Source organism: Pinus tabuliformis, chromosome 8, assembly GCF_031772625.1.
Source record: "Pinus tabuliformis cultivar Carrire ecotype Pingquan chromosome 8, CPIR1, whole genome shotgun sequence".
Lineage (NCBI taxonomy): Eukaryota > Viridiplantae > Streptophyta > Pinopsida > Pinales > Pinaceae > Pinus > Pinus tabuliformis.
Genome location: NC_142294.1, coordinates 875,994,134 through 876,017,068, shown reverse-complemented (window position 1 = coordinate 876,017,068; position 22,935 = coordinate 875,994,134). Strand labels below are relative to the sequence as shown.

The following is a 22,935-nucleotide window of genomic DNA, read 5'->3' as shown; positions in this document are numbered from 1 at the left end:
TTGTTGTAGAAAGCCCTGGTTCTTTTGTTCCTACTCATTGTACTGTATCTGGTTAATATAATAAAAAAGCTCAGCGTTTTGGGTGTTATTTCTGGTGTAATCTAGTATTTTTGCTTGTGTACAATTTTTATTGCATGTTTATAATTCCACTACTGTTATCACTTAATATTTCCATTAGGGATATTACAGATAATATATGGATGAGCAATATGCAAAAAGGTCTAACATTATATCATAGATGATCTCTACTAAGCAACATAATAAATTTTAGACATGCTACTATCATATACTTCTATCCTATTATGCTTATGCAAAACATATCATCTAAAAGAAAGACAAGCATTCATAAAGAACCTAGAAGTCAATGAACCTTCTTTCAGTAGTAAATATCCTTCACTTCTTCCTTCTTTGCCTTCTTCTCAGGTTCTCCCACTGCTTCAGCTACATGAGCTTCACTTCTATCCTTTCCCTTATTGTTTTGTTGATTTGGACAGTCCCTCTTATAGTGTCCAAACTCATTGCACTTAAAGCATTGTACCTTGGACATATCTTTCTTCTTGGACTTGTCAAACTTTCCTTTCTTCATATTCTTGACTCGGGCTAGAAAGGCTTGAGACTACTCATCTGATCCAATGTCATCCTTGACCTCAATCCTCAATTCTTCCAGAATTCATTGTGCCCACAATTCATCAAAGGGAGATGAATCCTTCTTGGAGTAGACACTTGTTGCAAATTTGCTCCATTTTGGCAGCAATGCATTTAGAACACATATGGTTACCTCATAATCAACGATAGGTTCCCCAAGTCCTCGTTGCAAATGGTCTCTTAGCTAAGAGACTCTCATGAGGAAGGATGCCATATCCTCATCCTTTGATTTCTTCATTCTATATAGCTTGTTCTGTAATGACATCTTTTGACAGGTTGTACATACAGCATACAAATTCACTAGCTTGTCATACATTACCTTAGAAGTCTTCAGGTTTCCCATAAATGGAATAAGAGAATCCTTGGTTGATTCAACTACGATTCTTTGAGCTCTTACTTCCCCTTTCTTGTACCTTGCTAGTTCTTGTGTCTTATCTTTCTCAGGTTCAATAACTTATCCAGTAACATATCCCATTACATCTTGCTCTATGAGTATCAAGTCAATCCTTTTCTTCCATACTAGATAGTTTGAAGCCCAAATGAGCTTATTTCTCTTCTTGCAAAAATAACCTACATGACTTGAAGATTCAGTCATTATGAAATAGTGTGATATGTACTTGAACAATATCTCCAACCTTCTTGATATCTTCAAGAGCCTTGAGGAGATTTCCTTGAAGGATGTTTCATAGAACAACTTCCAAGATTGATGTCTTCCAAGTAGACTTCTTTGCAAGATCAACACCCTAGACCAAGTCCTTCTCCCAATACCAAGTCAGCCCTTTCCTCAAGTCCTTCTCGAATCTGCACCAAACTACTACACATTGCAACCTCGACCTGCCAACTACAGCACTGCTACAGTGCTACTACACCTACAACTTCAGCCTACCAACTACAACACCACTACTCAACCTGCGACTTCGGCCTTGCAGCTCCTGAAGAAACCCTAATGAAGCCTCCTTCTGGGACCTTTCAAGAGCAAGACAGCTCCTAAGGTCAGCGAGGTCTAGACAGAGTTTCCTTCCTGCCAACTACAAGTTTCTGCACTTTGTCCTACTATAACTCGAACCTGCAATTTCAACTTCTTTTTACAACCCAGAAACCCTAGAATTTCGCACGTGTGAGAGATATAAAGCCCAAAAACCAAGAAATTTCGTCCTTCTTCCTTCTTCTTGACCTTCGCTCTCCTTGTAGCTACCCAACTATAGATCAAACTCTTTCTTGTGATATCGAACTTGTGTGTGTGTCACTGAATGAAGTTGAATTGCTCTTTATATAGCCTTCTCAAAGGGTCAAATTCCCTCCTTCAGGCCAACTTGAGGATCCCGGGGCCGACATGTCCTCTTGGACATTCCAGGACTTTCTAGTCTCAAAAATAATTCTTTTTACAATTACAAATTGCCTGGAAGGGTCTTATAAGCATGAGTTTGACTCCTTTGACTCATGACAATAAATCTTAAGAACTAACAAACCCTAGAAGCGCGAAGAACATGCTTTTACCTAAAAGATCATCGATAATGAGCATGAAACCCATGCTTTAATAATAATAATTTATCTTTTCTTTTTCTTGTTTGTTACATATGATACATATTGAAATGAGTACAACAATAATGAAGACCGAAACTAGTTACATTTTTCAACACGTCATGCTGGAATGTGCCCTCGAACCTCCACTAAATACTTTGTCCTTTGTGTTGTCTATCATTCTAGAGTGTGCCCTCGAGTCTCATATACATTATCTATATTAATTAAATCACCAATTATAGGTGCCAACACAGTATGTTTTAGCCACAACTATTTTAGAAATAGCTTAAGTTAACTAATTTTGAGATGAGGTAATCAATTACATTTATCCCCGAGGGTTAGCTTAGTTGGTCAAGTCCCCATCGTTAAAGCACCTTTGCTATTGAGAGGTCACATGTTCAATTCTCTCGACACTATAGGGGTCAGGCTCCGTGGTTGAGCCAGCAAGAAATGATCCTTTCGAGTAAATTTGCCTAGTACAATTATTTCGTGAACGTAGCGGTTACCGATCTTCGAGGACCATGAACCACATAGAAAATAAATTGTAATTAAACTTTTATATTACCTATATATATAATTTATATATTATTTTTATCATATAAATAAAATGACTATAAAAATTGATATACATCAAATTTATTATAAAATATATGTATTATAAACATTGTATATTTATAAATAATTTTACATATTTTTAAGTTTTAAAAATTATTAAATTATAGTTATATTTATTTGTACTTGTTGTTTCCTATCATATCCAGATCCTGGTTTTTCCAAAAACTGGTGGATTTGTATCCGGATCCATATCCGCATCTTGGTAACATAGGCATTTGGTTATCCAATTTTAATCCAAAATGGACCATTACATAAATTTGTCCTCTATTTTCATACTTTCTGGGTAGAAAAACTATAGTTATTGGCTTTAAGGCCCATTTTAGGGGCAAGTCCCACTTTGGTGATTTGGGGTTTAGAACCTTCCAAAGCCCATTTTAGGACTTAAACAGTTGATTTTCGGATCAAAAATATGCATATGAAGTTCCTAGCCTCTCGATGTTGGTCTACAAATCAATAGCTTTCCAACAATGCAAAGATCACCTCAGTTGATGTTCATATGTAGAAGTTGTCTCTTGCAAGTTAACTTATCATATTGACCACAATGTCAATTTACATTACTCACACATGTGGTACTACTCATGTGTGGACTTTCAAGAAGATTCTAGAGGGTCCAAAACCCTAATATTAGTTAAGAGTTGAGTCACGCAAAAACTCTAACCCTAACCTTAGACTATTACTGGGTTACGTTAAATGTTAGGCTTCTAAGAAAGAAAGGGGTTCCATTCTTCGTAAATTGTTATTGTTCCATATTTGAGCAAAGCATCTAGAAGTTTAATATTAAAGCATAATAGAAGCGAGAAGCCAAACTAGCTTACTCATAATCTACAAGATGCACAGGGGCATGTAGGAGAACCCACATATTCAGTAAAGGCACGTATAGCTCTTAGGAGATATGCTAATTGTTACCGGAAAACCTAGTAGGCCTAGTGCAAAGCCTCACTAGGCAACTTAAGTTATGGCAACAAAGAGATTAGCCACTAGTGTCACCTTAGCAACCTCTCTCCTGTTGTTCCGTGGTTGGATGTTATCCTCACAAGGGAGGCTTCCCTAACAAGACTTCAAGGTTAGATGACTAGGGTTCCAATCCAAATGGCTCTCTTAAGATCTTGGAGATAAATCATCTAGAAAAGTCTAAGTACACCTTCCACCAACCCCGTTGAACTAGAGGAAAGTTGTTACTAGCGACCTCTCTCCTGTTGTTTCGTGGTTGGATGTTATCCTCACAAGGGAGGCTTCCCTAACAAGACTTCAAGGTTAGATGACTAGGGTTCCAATCCAAATGGCTCTCTTAGGATCTTGGAGATAAATCATCTAGAAAAGTCTATGTACACCTTCCACCAACCCCGTTGAACTAAAGGAAAGTTGTTACAAGTTAGGGTCCTTATGTTATGCAGATTTATAGCATGCAATAGCATATAACAACAAAGAAATAGCCAACCTTTAAATCATAAAATCAACAAAGGACTAAAGGCCATCAAAGAGATAAGCAAGGCATAGGTCAACTTTAAGTTTTTAATGGCTAAAAATGCATGTAACAACAATAAATATCTAGATTTCAACCCTATTTTAGAGGTGAAAGTTGAAACATACCATTAATGCTAGATTTTGCCTTTTTAAATTTATTAAATGCAATTCCTACCAATAGAACAATAACATATAGATGTAAAATTGTTATAAAATGTAGATTTAGACCAAACCCTAACCCTAGTTACCAAGAAATATGGAAAAGACAAAAATTTCACAAGGTGATCCCCAAACTAGACTAGTGCCTCTGTTCAATTCGGTTATGGAATCAAAGAGAGTAAGGTGAATGATAAAAAGACTTGCATGAAGAGGGTGGAAGACTAAATATCTTCTCTTAGAAAACCTAGCGATTTCTTGTAGTAGTAGATTTAAGGTCAAAGGATGCATGCACAATGTTGCATGAAGCAGGGACGAAGTTGGTACATTTTTGAGAAGCAATGCGTCAAAAGCATCATTTTCCAAAAATCCTCATAAGCGAAGTGTCTGGGAAGCGTGTATATATATATATACATATACATACATACATATATATATATATATATGTATATACATATATATATATATATATACATATATACATATGTATATATACATATATATATATACATATATATATATATATATATACATATGTATATATACATATATATATATACATACATATATATATATATATATATATATATATATATATACATATATATAGCATGTATATTCAAAAAATACATCCAAAATGCCAAATTAGTTGCAAAATCTATGAAAGCATGCATATTTGTACATAAACCAAGACAGAAATGGCATCCACAATATATTAATGATTAATTATTTAAGCATCAACCATGTAAAATCTAAATTCTATCAATTACAAACAAACATACAAATTTTTAAGTCATATAATAGAAAGTAGACCATTAACATATGGAATGAAATAGGTTATCTAGCAATTGTCAACAATAAAATGACCAAATAGTTATGTTTACAAAACAGGGCATCTACACACCAAAATATGAAGACCAAAAGGTCCAAAACAATAAATTGAGCTAGTTGCTAAACACCTCTCTTTAGAAGAAAGTGCTCACTAATTGCGAAAGCACCCAGGTTGCCAAATGTTGTAGCTATGGGGTAGCATTGCCATGCATGTTCCACCACTCCTTGATAAACAATATTCCACCATCACTTATATCGGGGTCCTCATCACTAGTATCACCCTTCACTATTCTCCTCTTGTCAATCCTTTGTCTCTACCTCAATTCTATAGGGACATAAATCAACACCGCCCAATTTTGATCAAACTGCTTAATCCAAGCCTTAAAATATGGTAGAAAAAGATTCACGTGCCTGATAAATTATTTTGGTTGAGTGAAGGGTACATTTTTGCTAAGGCCATGACAGAGGAGTTCAACAATCAACACCACCAACACTGGGGTGAACATATGGCTTGGTGCTCTTGATTAAATGCCAATCACATACCCTCATACATGATAGAATCTAATGAAATGTCACAATCCCATTGATCCTGAAATCCTGAAAGTTGTTTTGAGTGGTATTTAAAATTCTACTTTCTCTATATGAAATCCAATGAGGTCAGAACCACTCTCAAACATCCTAAGTCAATTCATGGTAATGTTAAAAAATTTAGTAAAAGATGGAAATGAAAGATAAAGGAGAATGTCACTTTTACTTTAAAAATTTAACATTACCATAGCATCCGGAAAGCACAAATTAACACATGGAAGAAAGTTTCAGCATGTGGTGGTTCTATATTTGCAGGCACTGTGCAAATTGAACCCAAAGCATGGTTTTGTTTTTTGGAAGCACAGTTCCAGGGATGCTTTGGTCACGGTGTGCAATTTCGGACAGGACGGTGGGGGATGGGATAGTTCCTGCAATTGTGTGCATTCAACAAGTTCCTTTGATGAATTCTTGAATGAAAATTTTTTCATAACATGTAGAAACAAGATTTCATTAAATATTTTGCACTTTTTAACATGGCCTAATAGAAACCCTCATTTCAAAAAATAGCTTGCCAAATCATATAAAAATGACAACAAATTTACACCATTCAATGAAGAATCACTTCATCAATCTAAAGAAAAAGAGAAAAAAAATAAAGAATGCTAGTGTGCACTCACTGAAGAGAGAAGAGATGAGTGTGTGTGATGATGAACAAGTGAAAATAACTTCCCTCTATTTATATGAGGGAAACCATATCACTTTTCAGTGTTCACTAATTTACAACAAAAAGCCCAAAAAGTTTGCTTAGAGAGTTCAACTAGGCCCAAAGGTCACAAGCTGACCTTAAGATAGCTTTACAAAATGATAAGACATAAGAAATATGTCATAATTCCTCCATGCGTGTGGGAGAAGAGGCTCTCCAACAAGATGTCATTCTCTAAAAATGGGCATCTTCATCAAGCAAGTGACAAAGTGGGTCCAAGAGTGCTCCTCAATCTAAGGGACATCGTCAAAGTGCATGGGTACATCCAGTGACATCTCCACCGTGACACCATCATCAAAAAGGCCCACGTCACCCTGTTGAATTTCCACGATCTTGGGTCTGGGTTAGAATATTAAAATCTCTGACACTACCAAACCAAGAATCTCAACAAGGACTACTTTGCATAGCAGAAAATATAAAGCAGTAAATCACATATGCACAAGTCTACACATTTTTTAACAAAATTGTACAATAATGTACAACCCAATCTTTGTTATATTAAACCAAATCTGAATAATGCAACAGTCTATGGTATACAAGATACAATGACAAACTTCGTTGCAGCTTCTATGTCGTATCTCGTCCTGCCGGTCCTTTGCTCCCGTACTACTCACTAGATGCCCCTTAGTCCTTCAAAGGACAACACATCGAGACTCCAGGGAGCTGCCACCTAACACTGCTACAAGTCTCACTTCTGCTGCATGTACACAGGCTGATCCAATCTACTCTCTAGGCTGGCCAATTCCCAAGCTCCAATCTACCAGGCTAACAGTCACTTTTGTCCATCGAAGTGCTGCACTTTCGGCACACCAATCTTCACCCAACCTTCAACTCTTCTTCATCACTTCAAGATAGCTTGTCTAGGGCTACTTTGGACATCCACACGCTGCCCTCCAACAATCCAAAGATGCCCAATCCTTCACTATGAAATCTGCAACTAATTGAAGTCTTCTTTCAACCCAAGTCAACTTCAATTCATGGCTTCCACGGGCTGCTTAAGAAACCGATCCAAATCTGGTCACAACTATGACCCAATCACAAGACAAAACTCGGTCAAACATACCTTTTGACTGCTGCCTGGTTAGGGCTTCCAACAGCCACTTGTCAGCCCACCTGGCAGCCCTCCTAGAGCCTCGATGTGTAGTGGCCTTGATGGACTAAGGCACTACTAGTGAGCAGTACGGGTGCGAAGGACCGGCAGGACAAGATACGACAAAGAAGTTGCAGTGAAGTTTGTCCTTGTATCTTGTATACCATGTTGTATTATTCAGATTTGGTTTAATATAACGAAAATTGGGTTGTACATATTATACAATATTTTGTTAAAAAATGTGTATATTTGTGCATATGAGATTTACTGCTTTATATTCCGCCTGTGCAAAGTAGTTTATGCTTGAGATTCTTGGTTTGGTAGCATCAGTGATTTTAAGACTCTAACCTATACCCAAGGTCGTGGAAACTCAACATGACTTAGATTTTCCCCTTGTCATTTGATTCCTAGACCCAATTAGGGACACCTCCCCCTTGTGTAAGAAACTTCTCCTACACTAAATATAGAGGAGACCTGTAAGGTGACAACAGGGGTTCCTCCTATGTTACACCCTTCTCAACCTAATGAGGATTTACAATGGGGTGCTAGATTGTGCAATAACACGTCCAACTTGGGGGGGCGTATAAATAGCATAAATAAAGCGAATTATATTCTCTACTAGGGCCTTGGCCTTGACCTTGGCTTTAGGCTCCTATTGTGAATCTTTACAAGGTCATGCAACTTACTACATATGTACAAAATGAAAATATACAATGGGAGGCACCTATTATAAGTCCGCGTTACTGGGAAACTAGGCAAAATTAGATATATACTATTTACACAGCAGCCCCTGTACAATATATCAAAACAGTATATTACAATATGCTGAATTATTAATGAAGCATGAAGGGAATTTGATTATTGACAAGTATAACAAAGACCGGAGGAATGACATAATCAATCTTTATGTAGTAGGATATCTATGGATATTAGACATGAATCTCTTGTGTCAACGAAAAGTTATTTGATAAGTTGGTTGATGCATTTCAAATCAGAAATTTATCGATGCATCTTGAATCAGTATGAAGAATAAAGTGACAAGGGAAGCTTTCGAGTATCTTAACAAACAGTGGTATTTTACTCTAATCTTGTGTTAAAGGAAACACTGATGCATCTTGAACCAGTATGAAGGATATAGTGACAAGGGAGGCTTTAGAGCATCTTAACAAGCAGTTGTATTTTACTCTAATCTTGTGTTAAAGGAAACACTGGACATTAAGTGATCATTGTCAAACCTCACCAACCGTTGCCAATACATGTGTCAATTTCAGCCATGCAATACGTGAAGCTAAATGCAAACACGCTTTGAATAGTTGCATGGAAAACTGTAAACCATAAAAGAAATATATTCTTGTATAGATCTACCATTGAGGGTATTGTTATCACATTCTTACATAGACTGAGATTCCAAACATTCATGTGGACTTTGATAGCAGCTACCAATGAGTAGATCTTGATTATAAGACTTTAACATACCAACTCATGCACCTAGATGAAACTCAACGCAATCTAATCTAGAAAAGTATAATTCTACACTTGGATATCTTGTTCTCCCCACATAAATGTGCACCATCTGTAAAAAAAACCTTATATATAAGACATGGTTATCTCCAACGCAATCTCGAGGCATAATGGGTTTGCACCAAACTCAACTTATATAATACTTTTGGCAATTCTAAATATAGAATATACGATATATAATGGCATCCTTCCAAATACTCTCAATTTGAGCCTCCTTAGCTAGTAATTGTCTAACAAGGGTATCAAACAGTTTTGACATGTGAAGCTCAATGCGCTATGCTTCCAAGGGTGCAAGGGGGGCAGTTACCCAATCAAGATATCAATGTCAAACACATTCAAAAATGGAGAAATATGATTGCATACCCAAACCAGTTTCTCACAAAACTAACTCTATCAATTGATCTCTATCGACAAATGGAGAAAAATGATTGTATACCCAAACCACCTTAAAACAAAATTAACTTTTATAAGATAGTTCTAATAGTTGCAACAAGATGCAAAGGAATTTCAAATGCATGTGGTTAGAGAATGGACTCACAAAGAATCATATCTTTAAACAATATGAGGACACTCATAACAGAGTGAATGGCAAAAACCACCCCTCGATGGTCTCTTGATTAGGTTTCTCTAGCTCCTATGTACCATCCCGTTTACATAGTTGGAACAAGAACAATGGAAACGTGCAACCTTGTTTTTTTTAATTGTGCACAACATAATGCTTTGCCTCGGTGGTCTCTTGAATATGAACTCCAGCTTGGGCTTTCAGACCATCTATATAATCCTAGCAATGTCAATGAAATAGGGCAGCCTTGTTTCACTCATGACTCCCCTAGAGTTATGCATCTCTCTGGACAACCACGTGAAGCATGGAAACAACGTGCCATTTTCTTACAAAACAATATCATCTATTGCCCTAGATCCCCCAATCAGGAAAAAGTCAAAATTCAGCACTCATGAAATCAAAAAGGGCAATTCATATTACACATCACGGCTCAGTAGCAGCAAGTTGGTGTTAGGCATTGTTTGTTAATTGAATTGTGACCGCTGTCTGGAAGTTGCCACACAACTCACTGCAGTAGAATCCAGATTCAGTTTATCCAAAGCAAACTGCAATATACATGTTCAGGAATTAAAAAACAGCAAAACAAGCAACAATACAAAGATAATGAATGGAAAGTACCCGTCCTTAACGAAATCATTGAAGAAATCAAGTTCAATGGAGTCAGAGAACACCACGACACAAGCACGAGGGTGAAAGTATAGAAGACTTTCAAGGCCACGCTGGTGTCTCACGGTGTATGACCAGGGTGGAGTTGTCCATGCCATAAACACTCTTAGAGAACAGTTACCATTTTCTAGAAATTCATCCATAAATTCTGAGAATGATAGGAGAGGATCTAGGGCAGGAAAATAACCCCATCTCCGAGTGTCTTCATTGTCATGAACTTTTCTCTGGACCTTCTTATGAGATACTGAATTCTTATGGTTTCGATCTCCTCGCCTCTGTATTTCCTCAGTGTCTGTGATTCCTGTGGTTTTGTTCCCTTCATGTATCAGAACATCTTCAGCATCTATGTTCTTGCTGTTACTCATTTTGACCATATCTTCATCCGCACTATTCGTTGAACTCACTATGTTGTCGCTTGGGAAACTATCAATAACGTCTTCTGCAATTCTATTCGGAGTTTTCAAGCTATATATCTCTGCAGAACGAGTACCAACAGAGGATGAGCTCTGAAAGCCCAAAGAATCCCGATACTTTGATTCGTGTAGATTTGATGCACTCACGCTATGCAGCTTTCTTGCAGTATCCTCCTCACTACCACCTCCTCGCTTTTTCAGCAGCATTTTCTTCCTCTTGGAATTACTTTTCTGAGCATCTAGTTTTCGTCTCTCAATATTATTGCCTAAGGATTTGATGTCTTTGCTCAAGCTTTTGTCCAACAATCCACTCCTTTCCACTACCTCTGCTAAACTCATAGACTTCACCCGCCCATTCCCTCTCAAAGTTTCAGTTAAAGACCTGCTATTCCTTTCATCCACATTCCTTAGAAAATAGGTTCTGTTGCTATCACTCTTATCTAAAGCCTTCCTCGTCAACTGTGTGAGTCCAGTCTTTAATGATGCATCATCATCATTATCAGCGTTGTTTAGCTCCTTTAGAGAAGCCTCTTCACCGCCATCTAAATTACTCTCCTCGAGAGTTTTTCCAAGAGCTACCGCATTCTGTATTTCTTTCTTTTCCACGATGTCTGTTTCCTCTTCCAAATTCTTGTCCGCCACTTCTTTCAATGGAGACGAAGGATCTCCGACAAAGGGGATACCTTCAATAGTAGCCTTCTTCAGAGCCTTCTGTATAGCTTTATCACTCTTGGTCAGCCCTGCCACTCCAATCGCATCTGGATCCTGTAGTAATGGATTGTTCATAGGATTCAGCAGGTCTAGAGTAGATCTCGCCATCCTATCTCGCTTTATGAAATCACCTTTAGAAGCTCTCCTCTGAACATTATCAAACCAGGGAGCCCAACCACTCCTCAGAGGTGATGATCTATCACTGCTTTTCAGCAATAATGCATCCTCTATGGCAGCTACTTCCTCTAACCGATTTCGGATACCTTCATCAACTGGTTCATCGTCAGAACTAAATGCTTCTTTGCCTCTATCATCATTAAGCGAATCATCGATAATTTCATCCTTCCAGCCTCCATCGGCTTGAATATCAAGTCCCTCCTCTGTTTTCCCATTGCCTGGATCTGTCCACTTCGGCCTCCTCTCTCGGTGCTTCATAAACGCCTTCCTTGTCACTCCCATCACATGATCCCAAAACAATCCTGCTTTGTCCTTGTGAGAAAGCTGCCGCGGCATTTCCTGAATGAAAGTCGCATCCAGCGAATTTCTCAATCTCTTTTGCTCATCACTGTAATTTAACTGCCGATCAATTCGTATATTCGCCAACCTTTCTAGCCTTTTTCCCGAATTCCTCTTCTCCTCTTCTACCTGTTTAGATACCTCTCTCAAATCTTTGCTAAACATACTGTCATCCGTACTAACCTTATGTGTTTTATCTCCTGAGCCATTCTCTTCACCCTCCGCTTCTATTTTTTTTTCATTAGCACTAAGAGATTTCTCCGAATCCCCCGCCTTACTTCCTCCTTTTTCCCGAAAACCGCCATCATCATCATCAACAACATCATCCCCCTCATCAAGTTCATCAATTCTATCCTCCTCGTCGAAACCATCAAAATCTTCCATTTCGTTATTCCCTGCATCTTCATCTCCGCCATTGTCATCATCTTCTTCTGCATCATCAGATACTTCCTTCTGATCAATTTCCCAGTTCTTATCATTTCCACCTTTTAAAAGCCCACTGCCATCCTCACCGCCAGTCCTAGCACCAAGCTGCTCGGAACCGTCCAAAACCCTATCTTTGCCATCTGTACCCCGACTTATTAACTGCTTCCTGGAAACGGGAAATTTACTTACATGAACTGATTTAACGTTTTTCTTCGAATCGTTTCCTTCGGCGCCGAGCCTGCTATGAAGCAGAGATACAGAGAGCAAGAGAAGAAAGACGGCCAAAACCACACAGACGTTGGATTTCCAACGGGATTTGGCCATGGTGGGCTTGAATATCCGCGGCCGGGCCCTCGTGTGGATTTTCTTCAGCATCTTCTAATGTAACGTTCGAATTTGATACAGCCAGATCTGTGGGAGTCAGACGGGAGAAGCTGCCATGGCGGTGGAAGAATATTTGTAACAGCCAGAGAGCTATTGACACCCAGATGATTTTACAGCTATGCCTAGTGATTGAATTTTATGATATTCAGTTGAGGATTGTAGAACACAGTGGAGATATGCATCGACACTATGGTGGAAATCCGGTACATTTATCCAATATTTTGGTAACTGACAGTCTTTATTTTAGTTTTTTTTAATGTGTTTAAGTAGGACAATATAATTAGCAATGGCCTCAAAAGGCGCAAAGAAAGCTCATTGGTGGTTAAATTAGAATGGTGGAATTAGAAAAGTTGTATTTTGATTTAGTTCACAACTAAAATAATAATTGAAATGATGAAAGTTGATTTTGATATAATTTACTATTTATTTTACCAATGAAATATATAAAATGATTGTGAAGAAATATTGATTTTTTAGAATGGGTAATTTTTATTCAAAGAAGAAACAAAATGTACAAATTACTTTTGCCTTATTTTAGGTGTTCTATGTCGTTTGATGAAGGGTAAATGTATGTTGTATTCTTATTCTGATTTGTATTCTCTATTATTGATGATTATCACATTTAGGAAATTATCTATTATTGTTGTAAATCAAGACAATATATTATTACTTTGCATCAAGTTGAACTTGACCCAACAGATGATAAATTAGAAGAATCTTTATTGTTGTATATTGGTTGCTTCAATAGTAGGTTTTGGATGACATTGTTTGCTTAAAGAGATCTTTGCTTAATGTACCACATCCAGTTGCCATAGGTTCTTTCATAATGCATAACATTCTACATATGCATTTGTGGAGTAACTCAGAAACAATACATTGCCCCATTTCTATGGAGTCTCATAGTTTGTCTATACATATCAAATAGGCCTTGGTGCCATATGCACACTTAGCAATGAGAAATGAGATCTTCTTGTCACTTACAATATAAGATGTGGTAGTTATTCAAAGGATGGTTCTTATATTGCCAACAATGGAAACTTTTATAATTCTACATCATCTAATGGACCTGCAATGCATGGAACTTTTGTATGAACTCTCTAGTATGGTATTCACCTAATGTTTTACACTACCAACAAAATAATTTGTCACTTCAAAGGTAAGTGGAACATATTTCCACTCATAAGTAAAGACACATTTATTGTTTACAATTATGCACACGCAACATTGATGGACATCATTTAAAAATCATTTAACTGGGTTTTATCTTTTCATCATTATTTAATAGTAAACCAAAAAACATAGCTCGTAACCCAAGAACAAAAACAAAACAAAAAAACAAATTAAATAGTTTTAGTATTCAACCAAAAAAAATATAGCCCATAACCCATTTTTTATCCAAATTAAATCATTAAATCGAAGACTATTTTTTATTGGAGTTGGGATTTGAAAAACATTTAATTCATTAGAAATATAATTAATATTATAATAATAATTTTTACAATTTAATTAAAATCAAATGTAAAAATAGAGTATCTCATTACAAACATTTTTCCTTCCAATTTTTACCCAATACAATGAAATACAATAAAATATTAAGCGATAGAAAAAATATATTCTGCCATAAAAACATGTGAGTAAACATGTGTTGTTCCATCTGAATTGCAAGGTTTTACCAATGTTAGTGTCTTCCCCATTAAATGAACAACATGAGTACCCTGATGGCTTGTCCTTCACCTTCGCTTCCCCACTCTGACATCATAACCCATGGCTGACTTGGTCCTTTTGTGGCTTGTCCTTCACGTTCGCTTCCCCACTCTTACATCCCTCTACAGATCTCACAGGTCCGGCAGTGTGCCAATTATCCATGGACACAGAGCTTTTGATTTTTTTCCCTTAATGATGATGATGTTTGTGCTCGTGATTCACGTTATTACTTTTCTCCACACATCTCAAGATTGTTAGGGTCCCACCCTAACCCCCTTATTTATGTCATGGGATCACGTCATAGTCAAGAGTCAATAAAGCCCATATTAATATTTGTAAGTGGTTAACCCGCAATTAATGACGGGACCACAGTTAGTTGCAAATGGGCAGTAGTATTAGATAGATGGTATTAATAAAACCCACGGTATTGGCCCGTGGTATTGCATGTATGAGTCATATATAAAGGATAGAGACTCCCTGCGAGGAGTATCGTGTCTTATTTTGTAATCGAGCTCTGCTCTATTGGAGGTTGCCCCCTCGAAGAGGCATGTGAACATTGCTCTTTGAATAATAAAATCATTGCTATTTTGTGTTCTGGGTATCTTTTCTTCGCATATTCTGTGTTCTGGGTATCTTTTCTTCGCATATTCTGTGTTTGGGTATTACTTTGCAGGTTAAGAGCATAACAAGTGGTATCAAAGCACTTTCCAGGGCTCGGTGGGATCTCCAATTTTTAGCAAAATCTTTTTGGCTAGAGACGTGTTCCGGCGTCTTTAAACCACGGGATCTGTCGTTAAGCGCATAAACCTGCGGATTTGGGGAGGCATGCACGCAGGAAATACAAGAGGTGGTCACGTCTGTTGGACTCCCTTGTAACCCCTGTGGGTACCCCTTCGAGTAGTAGCGCATTAGACAGAACCGCGCACGGACTGTCTTCCACGTACCCTCTGGGTATATAGGAAGCCCCCTAGGCTCCCTTGAAACCTCGCCATAGATAAACCTTCGGCCGTCTTGTGGCTACAGTACACCGAGAACAGCACTCGGAGAGATTACTCGCCCGTACGATAGGGTAGTCGAGTTGTACGGCTAAGGGTACGGTCGATCCTCCTTAGTTAGAGCCCTAAAACATTGGGCCGAGTACTACTGTCAGACCCTTATGTATATTGCGATCTGTAGCACCTGACACTCCTCAAGACCATAGTTCCCTTTCTATCGGGGGATCACACATCATCTATTCCAGATCCGTGGGTGCAAAGAAGTGCAGCAGCAGCAGACATCAGTTCGGCAGCTCCATCAGATCAGCAGCAGCAGTTGTTCCACCATTCAAATCTCTCAGATCCACCAGATCAGAGTAGTTGTGAAGGGTTCCTGTACCGGGATATACTTTTCGCAGGACTTTTGGCGACATTGACATTTTGAGGATTTGGCGACTACAGTATTGATCAAGAAGGAGTAAAACTTCGTTAGGAGTTTTCCAAAAAAAAAGAGTCTGAGATCTTCCGGGGCGCTTATTGGTGATCTAGCCCATCAGAATCAGGACGACGAGCTGAGCAAGGTGGTACCATTCAATTTCTTAGTAAAAAAAATTTAGGCGGTCCCAATTTTTCATCAGGTTGGTGTATGGTAGAAACTCGCGCTCAAGCGATGGCCAATGAAAGGATGGACAAAATTGAAGACCATGTGAACTCCATCCAAACTGCGGTGAACGAAATACAACATGAGATTAAAGGAATAAGTATCCAGATACAGAATGCACTCTCGAAGGGCAAGGAGCCAGCCCACGAGGAGGCGTATAATGGCCATGAATACCATGAGGGTGAGTCTAGCCACTCTCCCCACGTCTGGCACACCCATCCACCACCCAGTCAGCGACCTCCCAAGTTGGATATGCATAAATTTGACGGTTCTCACACGTCCGCATGGCTAGCACAAATGGAGCAGTATTTCAAATTGAATCATATCATAGATGAGGGGACTAACCTTATGGTGGGCACCATGTACTTGGACAATGAACGATGGCAATGGGGGCAATGGCATCAGCGTTGCAATGGACATTTTCAGAATTGGGCCCAATTTGCCAAAGCTCTTCAAAATCGCTTTGAACAGGAAGACTCTTTTTTGGGGCGTCTCACTAAGCTCCGACAGATGGGTACAGTGGATGAATATATTACCGCTTTTGAAGCCTTAGCCTTCCGCACTAAGGGTCTCACAGATGAGTTCTACATGGAATGCTTTATCAGCGGTCTTAAAGAAGCCATCAAAGCTCAGGTTCTACTCCACCACCCTCCCACGTGGACAGAGGCTTGTCAGGTAGCTCGTAAGGTGGAACGTGCATTAACAGCCCAATCCAGCCGCCCCAACTTCCCCGCTAAAGGTCGTCCCCCACAGGCTCCCAACACGACTGAAACACTTAAGATTCAAAAGGTGTCACCTGCGGAAATGGCCGAAAGAAGGAAGCAAGGACTATGTTACTACTGTGATGAAAAATATTCCCTGGGTCATAAATGCAAGGAGCCCAAGTTTTTTCAAATAGATGCCACTGACTACAGCTCCACCGAGGAAGATCCACCACTTGAGGAACCGGAGGCGATTGAAGAAGATAACCAAAAGGAGAGTGTATCTGACGAACCAATTATTTCGCTAAATGCATTGGCAGGAATTTCTTCCCCTCAAACTCTCAAAATCAGGGGTTTTCTTAAACATCGCCCAGTAGTAGTCTTGATTGATAGTGGAAGTACCCATAATTTCATCCATCAAAAGATCGCTGAAGCAGCGCATTGTTTTGTCCGGGCAGTTTCTAACTTCCAAGTCCAAATTGCAGATGGGGGCACAATGAAATGTGAAGGCCGCTGTGAAAATGTCAAACTTCAAATGGGGGATTATCAGTTGAAAACCCACATGTTTGCAATACACATGGGGGGTTGCGACATTGTCCTAGGCGCGGAATGGCTCCGCACTCTTGGGCCAATCACAATGGATTTCCAGGAGTTATATATGAGTTTTAAGCAGAACAACTCCACACATACCCTCTGTGGACTACAGGCGGGAGCCCCCTCTATCATCAGCTCGCATAGGATGGAAAAATTGTTAAAAAAGGGCCATCATGGAGTGGTAGCTCAATTTAATGCCATCCAGGTAGTCGAAACCATGTCTCTGCCAATTCATCCTGAGATGCAACAGATTTTAAATAAACATCAGACGGTCTTTGACAAGCCTCATGAGCTCCACCCTCGCGAGGGGAACATGATCATAGCATCACATTGGTTCCAGGGGCCCAACCCCCAAATGTGCAGCCATACAGATATCCGTTCACCCAAAAGAATGAAATAGAAAAAATCATCAAGGAATTGTTGGAAGTAGGTGTCATTCGTCCCAGCATTAGTCCTTATTCATCACCAGTGGTCATGGTCCTCAAGAAAGATGGGGAGTGGCGGATGTGTCCCGACTTCAGGGCCCTCAATAAGTTGACAGTCAAAGATAAATTTCCCATTCCGGTGGTTGACGATTTGCTGGACGAACTCAATGGGGCTCAATTCTTCACTAAGTTGGATCTTCGCTCAGGCTACCACCAAATTCGCATGAAGGAAGTCGACATTCCCAAGACGGCTTTCAGAACTCATGAAGGCCATTATGAGTTCCTGGTCATGCCATTTGGTCTCTGTAATGCCCCCTCTACTTTTCAGAGCCTTATGAATCACCTCCTCAAACCATATCTCATAAACTTTGTCCTTGTCTTCTTCGATGACATCCTCATCTATAGTGGCACTTGGGCGGCACATCTTCAGCATGTAGATCTACTCTTGCAACTGCTCCGCAAGCATAAATTATTTGTCAAGATGTCTAAGTGTTCGTTTGGCATGGAAGAAGTGGAGTATTTGGGCCACATTGTGGGGCGTGAAGGTGTCAAGGTGGACCCCAAAAAGATCCAGGCAATGCAAGAATGGCCTCAACCTAAGACCATGAAGAGCTTGAGAGGATTTTTGGGTCTCATAGGCTATTATCGTAAATTTGTCCGCAACTATGGCCGCATAGCAAAGCCCCTCACTCAACTCCTAAAGAAAAATTCCTTCTTCTGGAACGAGGAAGCACAACAGGCATTTACCGCTCTCAAAAACGCCATGTGTTCCACTCCCGTCTTAGCACTACCTGACTTCACCAAATCCTTTGTCATTGAATGTGATGCTTCGGGTACAGGTATTGGAGTGGTCTTAATGCAGGAAGGGCGACCATTGGCCTTCACCAGCCAACAACTCAGTGGGAGGAATCTGGGCCAATCTACATACGAGAAGGAAATGATGGCCATTTTTTACATGCAGTCGAGACCTGGCGACCTTACTTATTGGGGCGACGCTTCCAAATCCGCACAGATCATCACAGTCTTAAATATTTTTTGGAGCAACGCCTATCCTCCCCACAACAAAATAAATGGTTAGCCAAAATGCTGGGATATGATTATGAGATCATTTACAAGAAAGGGAAAGACAACAGTGTAGCAGATGCATTGTCGCGCCAATTTGAGGAGGAAAGTACTATGCTCGCAATTTCCCTCCCCATTCCAGACTGGATTGAAGAGGCTCGCAGGGAATGGTTTTCACACCCCGGGCTCTCCCAACTCATTTCTCAATTGCAGGTAGATCCTAATTCCAGCAAGGGCTACTCGTGGCAGAATGATATTCTTCGCTACAAGGACAGAGTCGTAATATCACCAACATCCACCCTCAAAAGTCGCATTTTGGCAGAATTGCACTCATCTCCCATTGCAGGACATTCGGGCTTTCAGAAGACGTATGCTCGCACCAGAAGATCATTTTTTTGGACCGGCATGAAAAAGGACATCCTTACTTTCGTAGCAGAATGTGATGTCTGTCAACGCCACAAAGGGGAAACCGTCAACACACCAGGCACATTACAACCATTGCCCATTCCGGCATTAATTTGGACGGAGGTTTCCATGGATTTCATTACAGGTCTTCCAAAGTCTGGAAACAAGTCATTCATCATGGTGGTTGTGGACCGACTGTCGAAGTATGCTCATTTCTGCGCCCTACCCCAACCGTTTACACCAACTTTGGTGGCTCAATCTTTCATGGATCAGATCTTCAAATTGCATGGCATGCCCACTTCTATTGTGTCCGACCGCGACCCGATCTTCACCAGTAATTTTTGGCAGGAACTCTTCAGAATACAAGGCACTCAACTCAAACTCAGTACTTCATATCATCCGCAAACAGATGGTCAAACTGAAGCCGTTAACAAATGTCTAGAAACCTACCTTAGGTGTTTCACTTCAGAAAAGCAACACCTTTGGGTACAGTGGTTACCTCTGGCTGAATGGTGGTATAACACCAACTATCATGCCACCACCAAAATGACTCCCTATGAAGCAGTCTATGGTCAACTTCCGCCTTCCCCTACTTCTTATCTCACGGGGTGCTCCAAAGTACAAGCCGTGGATCAACTCCTACAACACCGCGCAACCATGCTCGCCCATCTTCGCGAGAATCTTCATCAAGCTCAGAACCGCATGAAGCAACAGGCCGACCAACATCGCTCAGAGCGCCAATTTCAAGAAGGGGATCAGGTCTTTTTGAAGCTGCAACCATATAAGCAAACATCACTCAAAGACAAGGGTTGTCAAAAGCTCTCTCCAAAATTCTACGGACCATACCAAGTACTTTAGCGCATTGGAGAAGTGGCTTACAAGTTGGCTTTGCCACCTACAGCAAAAATCCACCCAGTTTTCCATGTATCATGCCTCAAGAAAGTGATTGGGAACAATTGCCGAGTTCAAACCAGTCTACCTGAATTGGACGAAGAAGGGTCAATCTGGCTTCAACCCGAACAGGTTCTAGACACAAGGGACAAGCACCTGCGCGGCCGCATGATTAAGGAAGTCCTCGTCAAATGGAAAGACACCTCTCCGGAAGATGCAACTTGGGAACCAGCCACGATTCTTCAGCAGTATCCGTAGCTTCAGCCTTGAGGACAAGGCTAGTCTTAAGGGGGAGGGCATGTTAGGGTCCCACCCTAACCCCCTTATTTATGTCATGGGATCACGTCATAGTCAAGAGTCAATAAAGCCCATATTAATATTTGTAAGTGGTTAACCCGCAATTAATGACGGGACCACAGTTAGTTGCAAATGGGTAGTAGTATTAGATAGATGGTATTAATAAAACCCACGGTATTGGCCCGTGGTATTGCATGTATGAGTCATATATAAAGGATAGAGACTCCCTGCGAGGAGTATCGTGTCTTATTTTGTAATCGAGCTCTGCTCTATTGGAGGTTGCCCCCTCGAAGAGGCATGTGAACATTGCTCTTTGAATAATAAAATCATTGCTATTCTGTGTTCTGGGTATCTTTTCTTCGCATATTCTGTGTTCTGGGTATCTTTTCTTCGCATATTCTGTGTTTGGGTATTACTTTGCAGGTTAAGAGCATAACAAAGATCAAGACCCTGACAACATCTTTTTATTTACCTCCCATTCCCGTTTTTTTCCTTATGTAAAGACTTAAATTATGATGGGAAGTCATTAATGGAAAATATATTATTTACCTAAGTATCAAATATTTTTAAAGATTTTAATTTTGAATGATTTTTTTTGCAAAGTTTAAGAATAAAAAATCATTACACTTGTTTAAAAATTATCCACAAATATAGCAACAATAAAATAACCAAAAAGAAAAACTTACTAAAATTTGACAAGTTAGTTTAATCTAATGATTAGGTGCTCAAAAAATAGCTCAACATTCAAAGTTGTTGGATTGGTGTGGAACCTGGACGACCGCGTAGTGCTAGTCATCCTTAATTTGGCGCAACTTGTTTCACACAAAACGGACTTCGTGTGACTCCAAAAACGAGTTATGTTCACTTTCCCAAACATGTGAATTTTGAAAAGAAAAAAAAAAAGGACAGCCCAGTCAATAATCTGTATTATTGGTGTGGCGCTAACTAGGCAGGGTATGTGGACATTGACTTGGTCAATGAGATCCTCGGCAAATTATATCGTGCCAAGTGGCACATTCTTGCTAGTCGAATTTTAGTGGTTTTGATTGGTTGAAGGAGTGGCCAACCAAGGGCTGACACGTGGCCCTTGCTATAGTTCGAGCGGAGGTAATGGGGGTTAACCCGCGACCTCCCAACACTAATACATAGTCTTGACCATTACACCACGATTGTAGTTCTTAATATGTATAGACCGTGAGTTGTATTTAAAGTTTATGACCATGTAGTTTGGAGGTTGGGTTAGCCCGTGGGGGCCAACCCGTGGACATAACTGCCATGTAAACATCGTTGTCTAAGTCGCCAACATTTATGCGACCGCTAGAGGAAAGGGGCCAGTGTCGGGGCTTAGCCCCTGGGCGCATGGCCCTCCATATGGCTTTAATCTCTGAATGTTTTTGGCCTTAGTGGCCAATTTATCTGCCTGGCAAATCCGCCTGGATTCTGGCAAATTTGGTGGCTAGTTAACGGGAATCTGGGCGAAAATGAGGGTTTGGTGCCTGATTTTGGGCAATTTGTGGAGAGAATAGTGGAGAAACTAGGAGAGGTCATAACTTCTTAAGTTTTCGACCAAATTGGGAGCAAAAATAAGCTAGATGGCCATTTTTTGGACATTTTGGACTCATTGGAGCAGGTTGCAGAAGCATTTGAGCATTGTCAACACATTTTTACACATTTTGAGCAAAATAGAGAGGCTCAAGCCATTGGAAGCTAGACCAAGGAGACCTATCCCAGGAGGGGTGAACTCCTTCATCGTGTTCCTGTTGTGATGTGTTGTTGGTGATGTTCTGTACATTTATATGTTGTTGTTCAGTTTCTTATTTATGTTAAATTGCTCATAAAATTAACATAAAAACTCATTTTCACTTGCAATAAACTCATGAATCCTTAAACACATGAATAACATTTTGTTTATAATCTAAGGAGGATCTTAGCAAAACAAAACTAATATTCCTAATCAGATAATTTTGGTATCAGAGCTCTTGGTTTTATTTGTGCAAGAAGGATTTAACTATTTGCAAGTTTACTTCATGCTTACAAGGTTAAAACTCAAAAGAGGAGAAGGGAAGTTGGTTGAAAGCCCTGAAGTTGGGTCAAGGGGAAGGAGGGTAAGGTTGCCACAATCTCCAACACTAATTCTTCCTCAGGTTGCAGTTGAGACTCCAGTGAGCATGTCTTATGAAGGAGAGCCTACAATGACAGAGGATGAGAAGTTCTTCATGAAGGCTTTCTTTGATATGACAAAGATGGTGAAGGTCCTCTATGAAGAGAGGAATACCAGGGTGCAAGGTGGAAGCTCCAAACATCCCAAATGAGAAGGTTCTTCAGGAGGAGGAGGTAATGGAAATGGAGGTAAACCTCCACCCTCTCCACCATTTTCTTCATTTTCTTCTTCACGGGCATCTTCACCCT

General features: G+C 39.8%; 1 protein-coding gene across 3 annotated transcripts in view; it reads right to left on the bottom strand.

Annotated features, from left to right (window-relative positions):
• LOC149238350 (alpha 1,4-glycosyltransferase family protein) overlaps nucleotides 1–13,038 on the bottom strand; it is a 101,535-nt gene extending 88,497 nt beyond the window's left edge. Inside the window, exon 1 of one of the 3 annotated variants that reach the window (XM_089372997.1) lies at nucleotides 10,315–13,038. In XM_089372997.1, coding sequence (XP_089229123.1) covers nucleotides 10,315–12,803 — 2,489 coding nt within the window. In that variant the 5' untranslated portion in view covers nucleotides 12,804–13,038. The remainder of the gene's footprint in view (nucleotides 1–10,314) is intronic. The other 2 variants (XM_089372995.1, XM_089372996.1) reach the window with 2 other exon arrangements.
• Nucleotides 13,039–22,935: the final 9,897 nt, after the last annotated feature.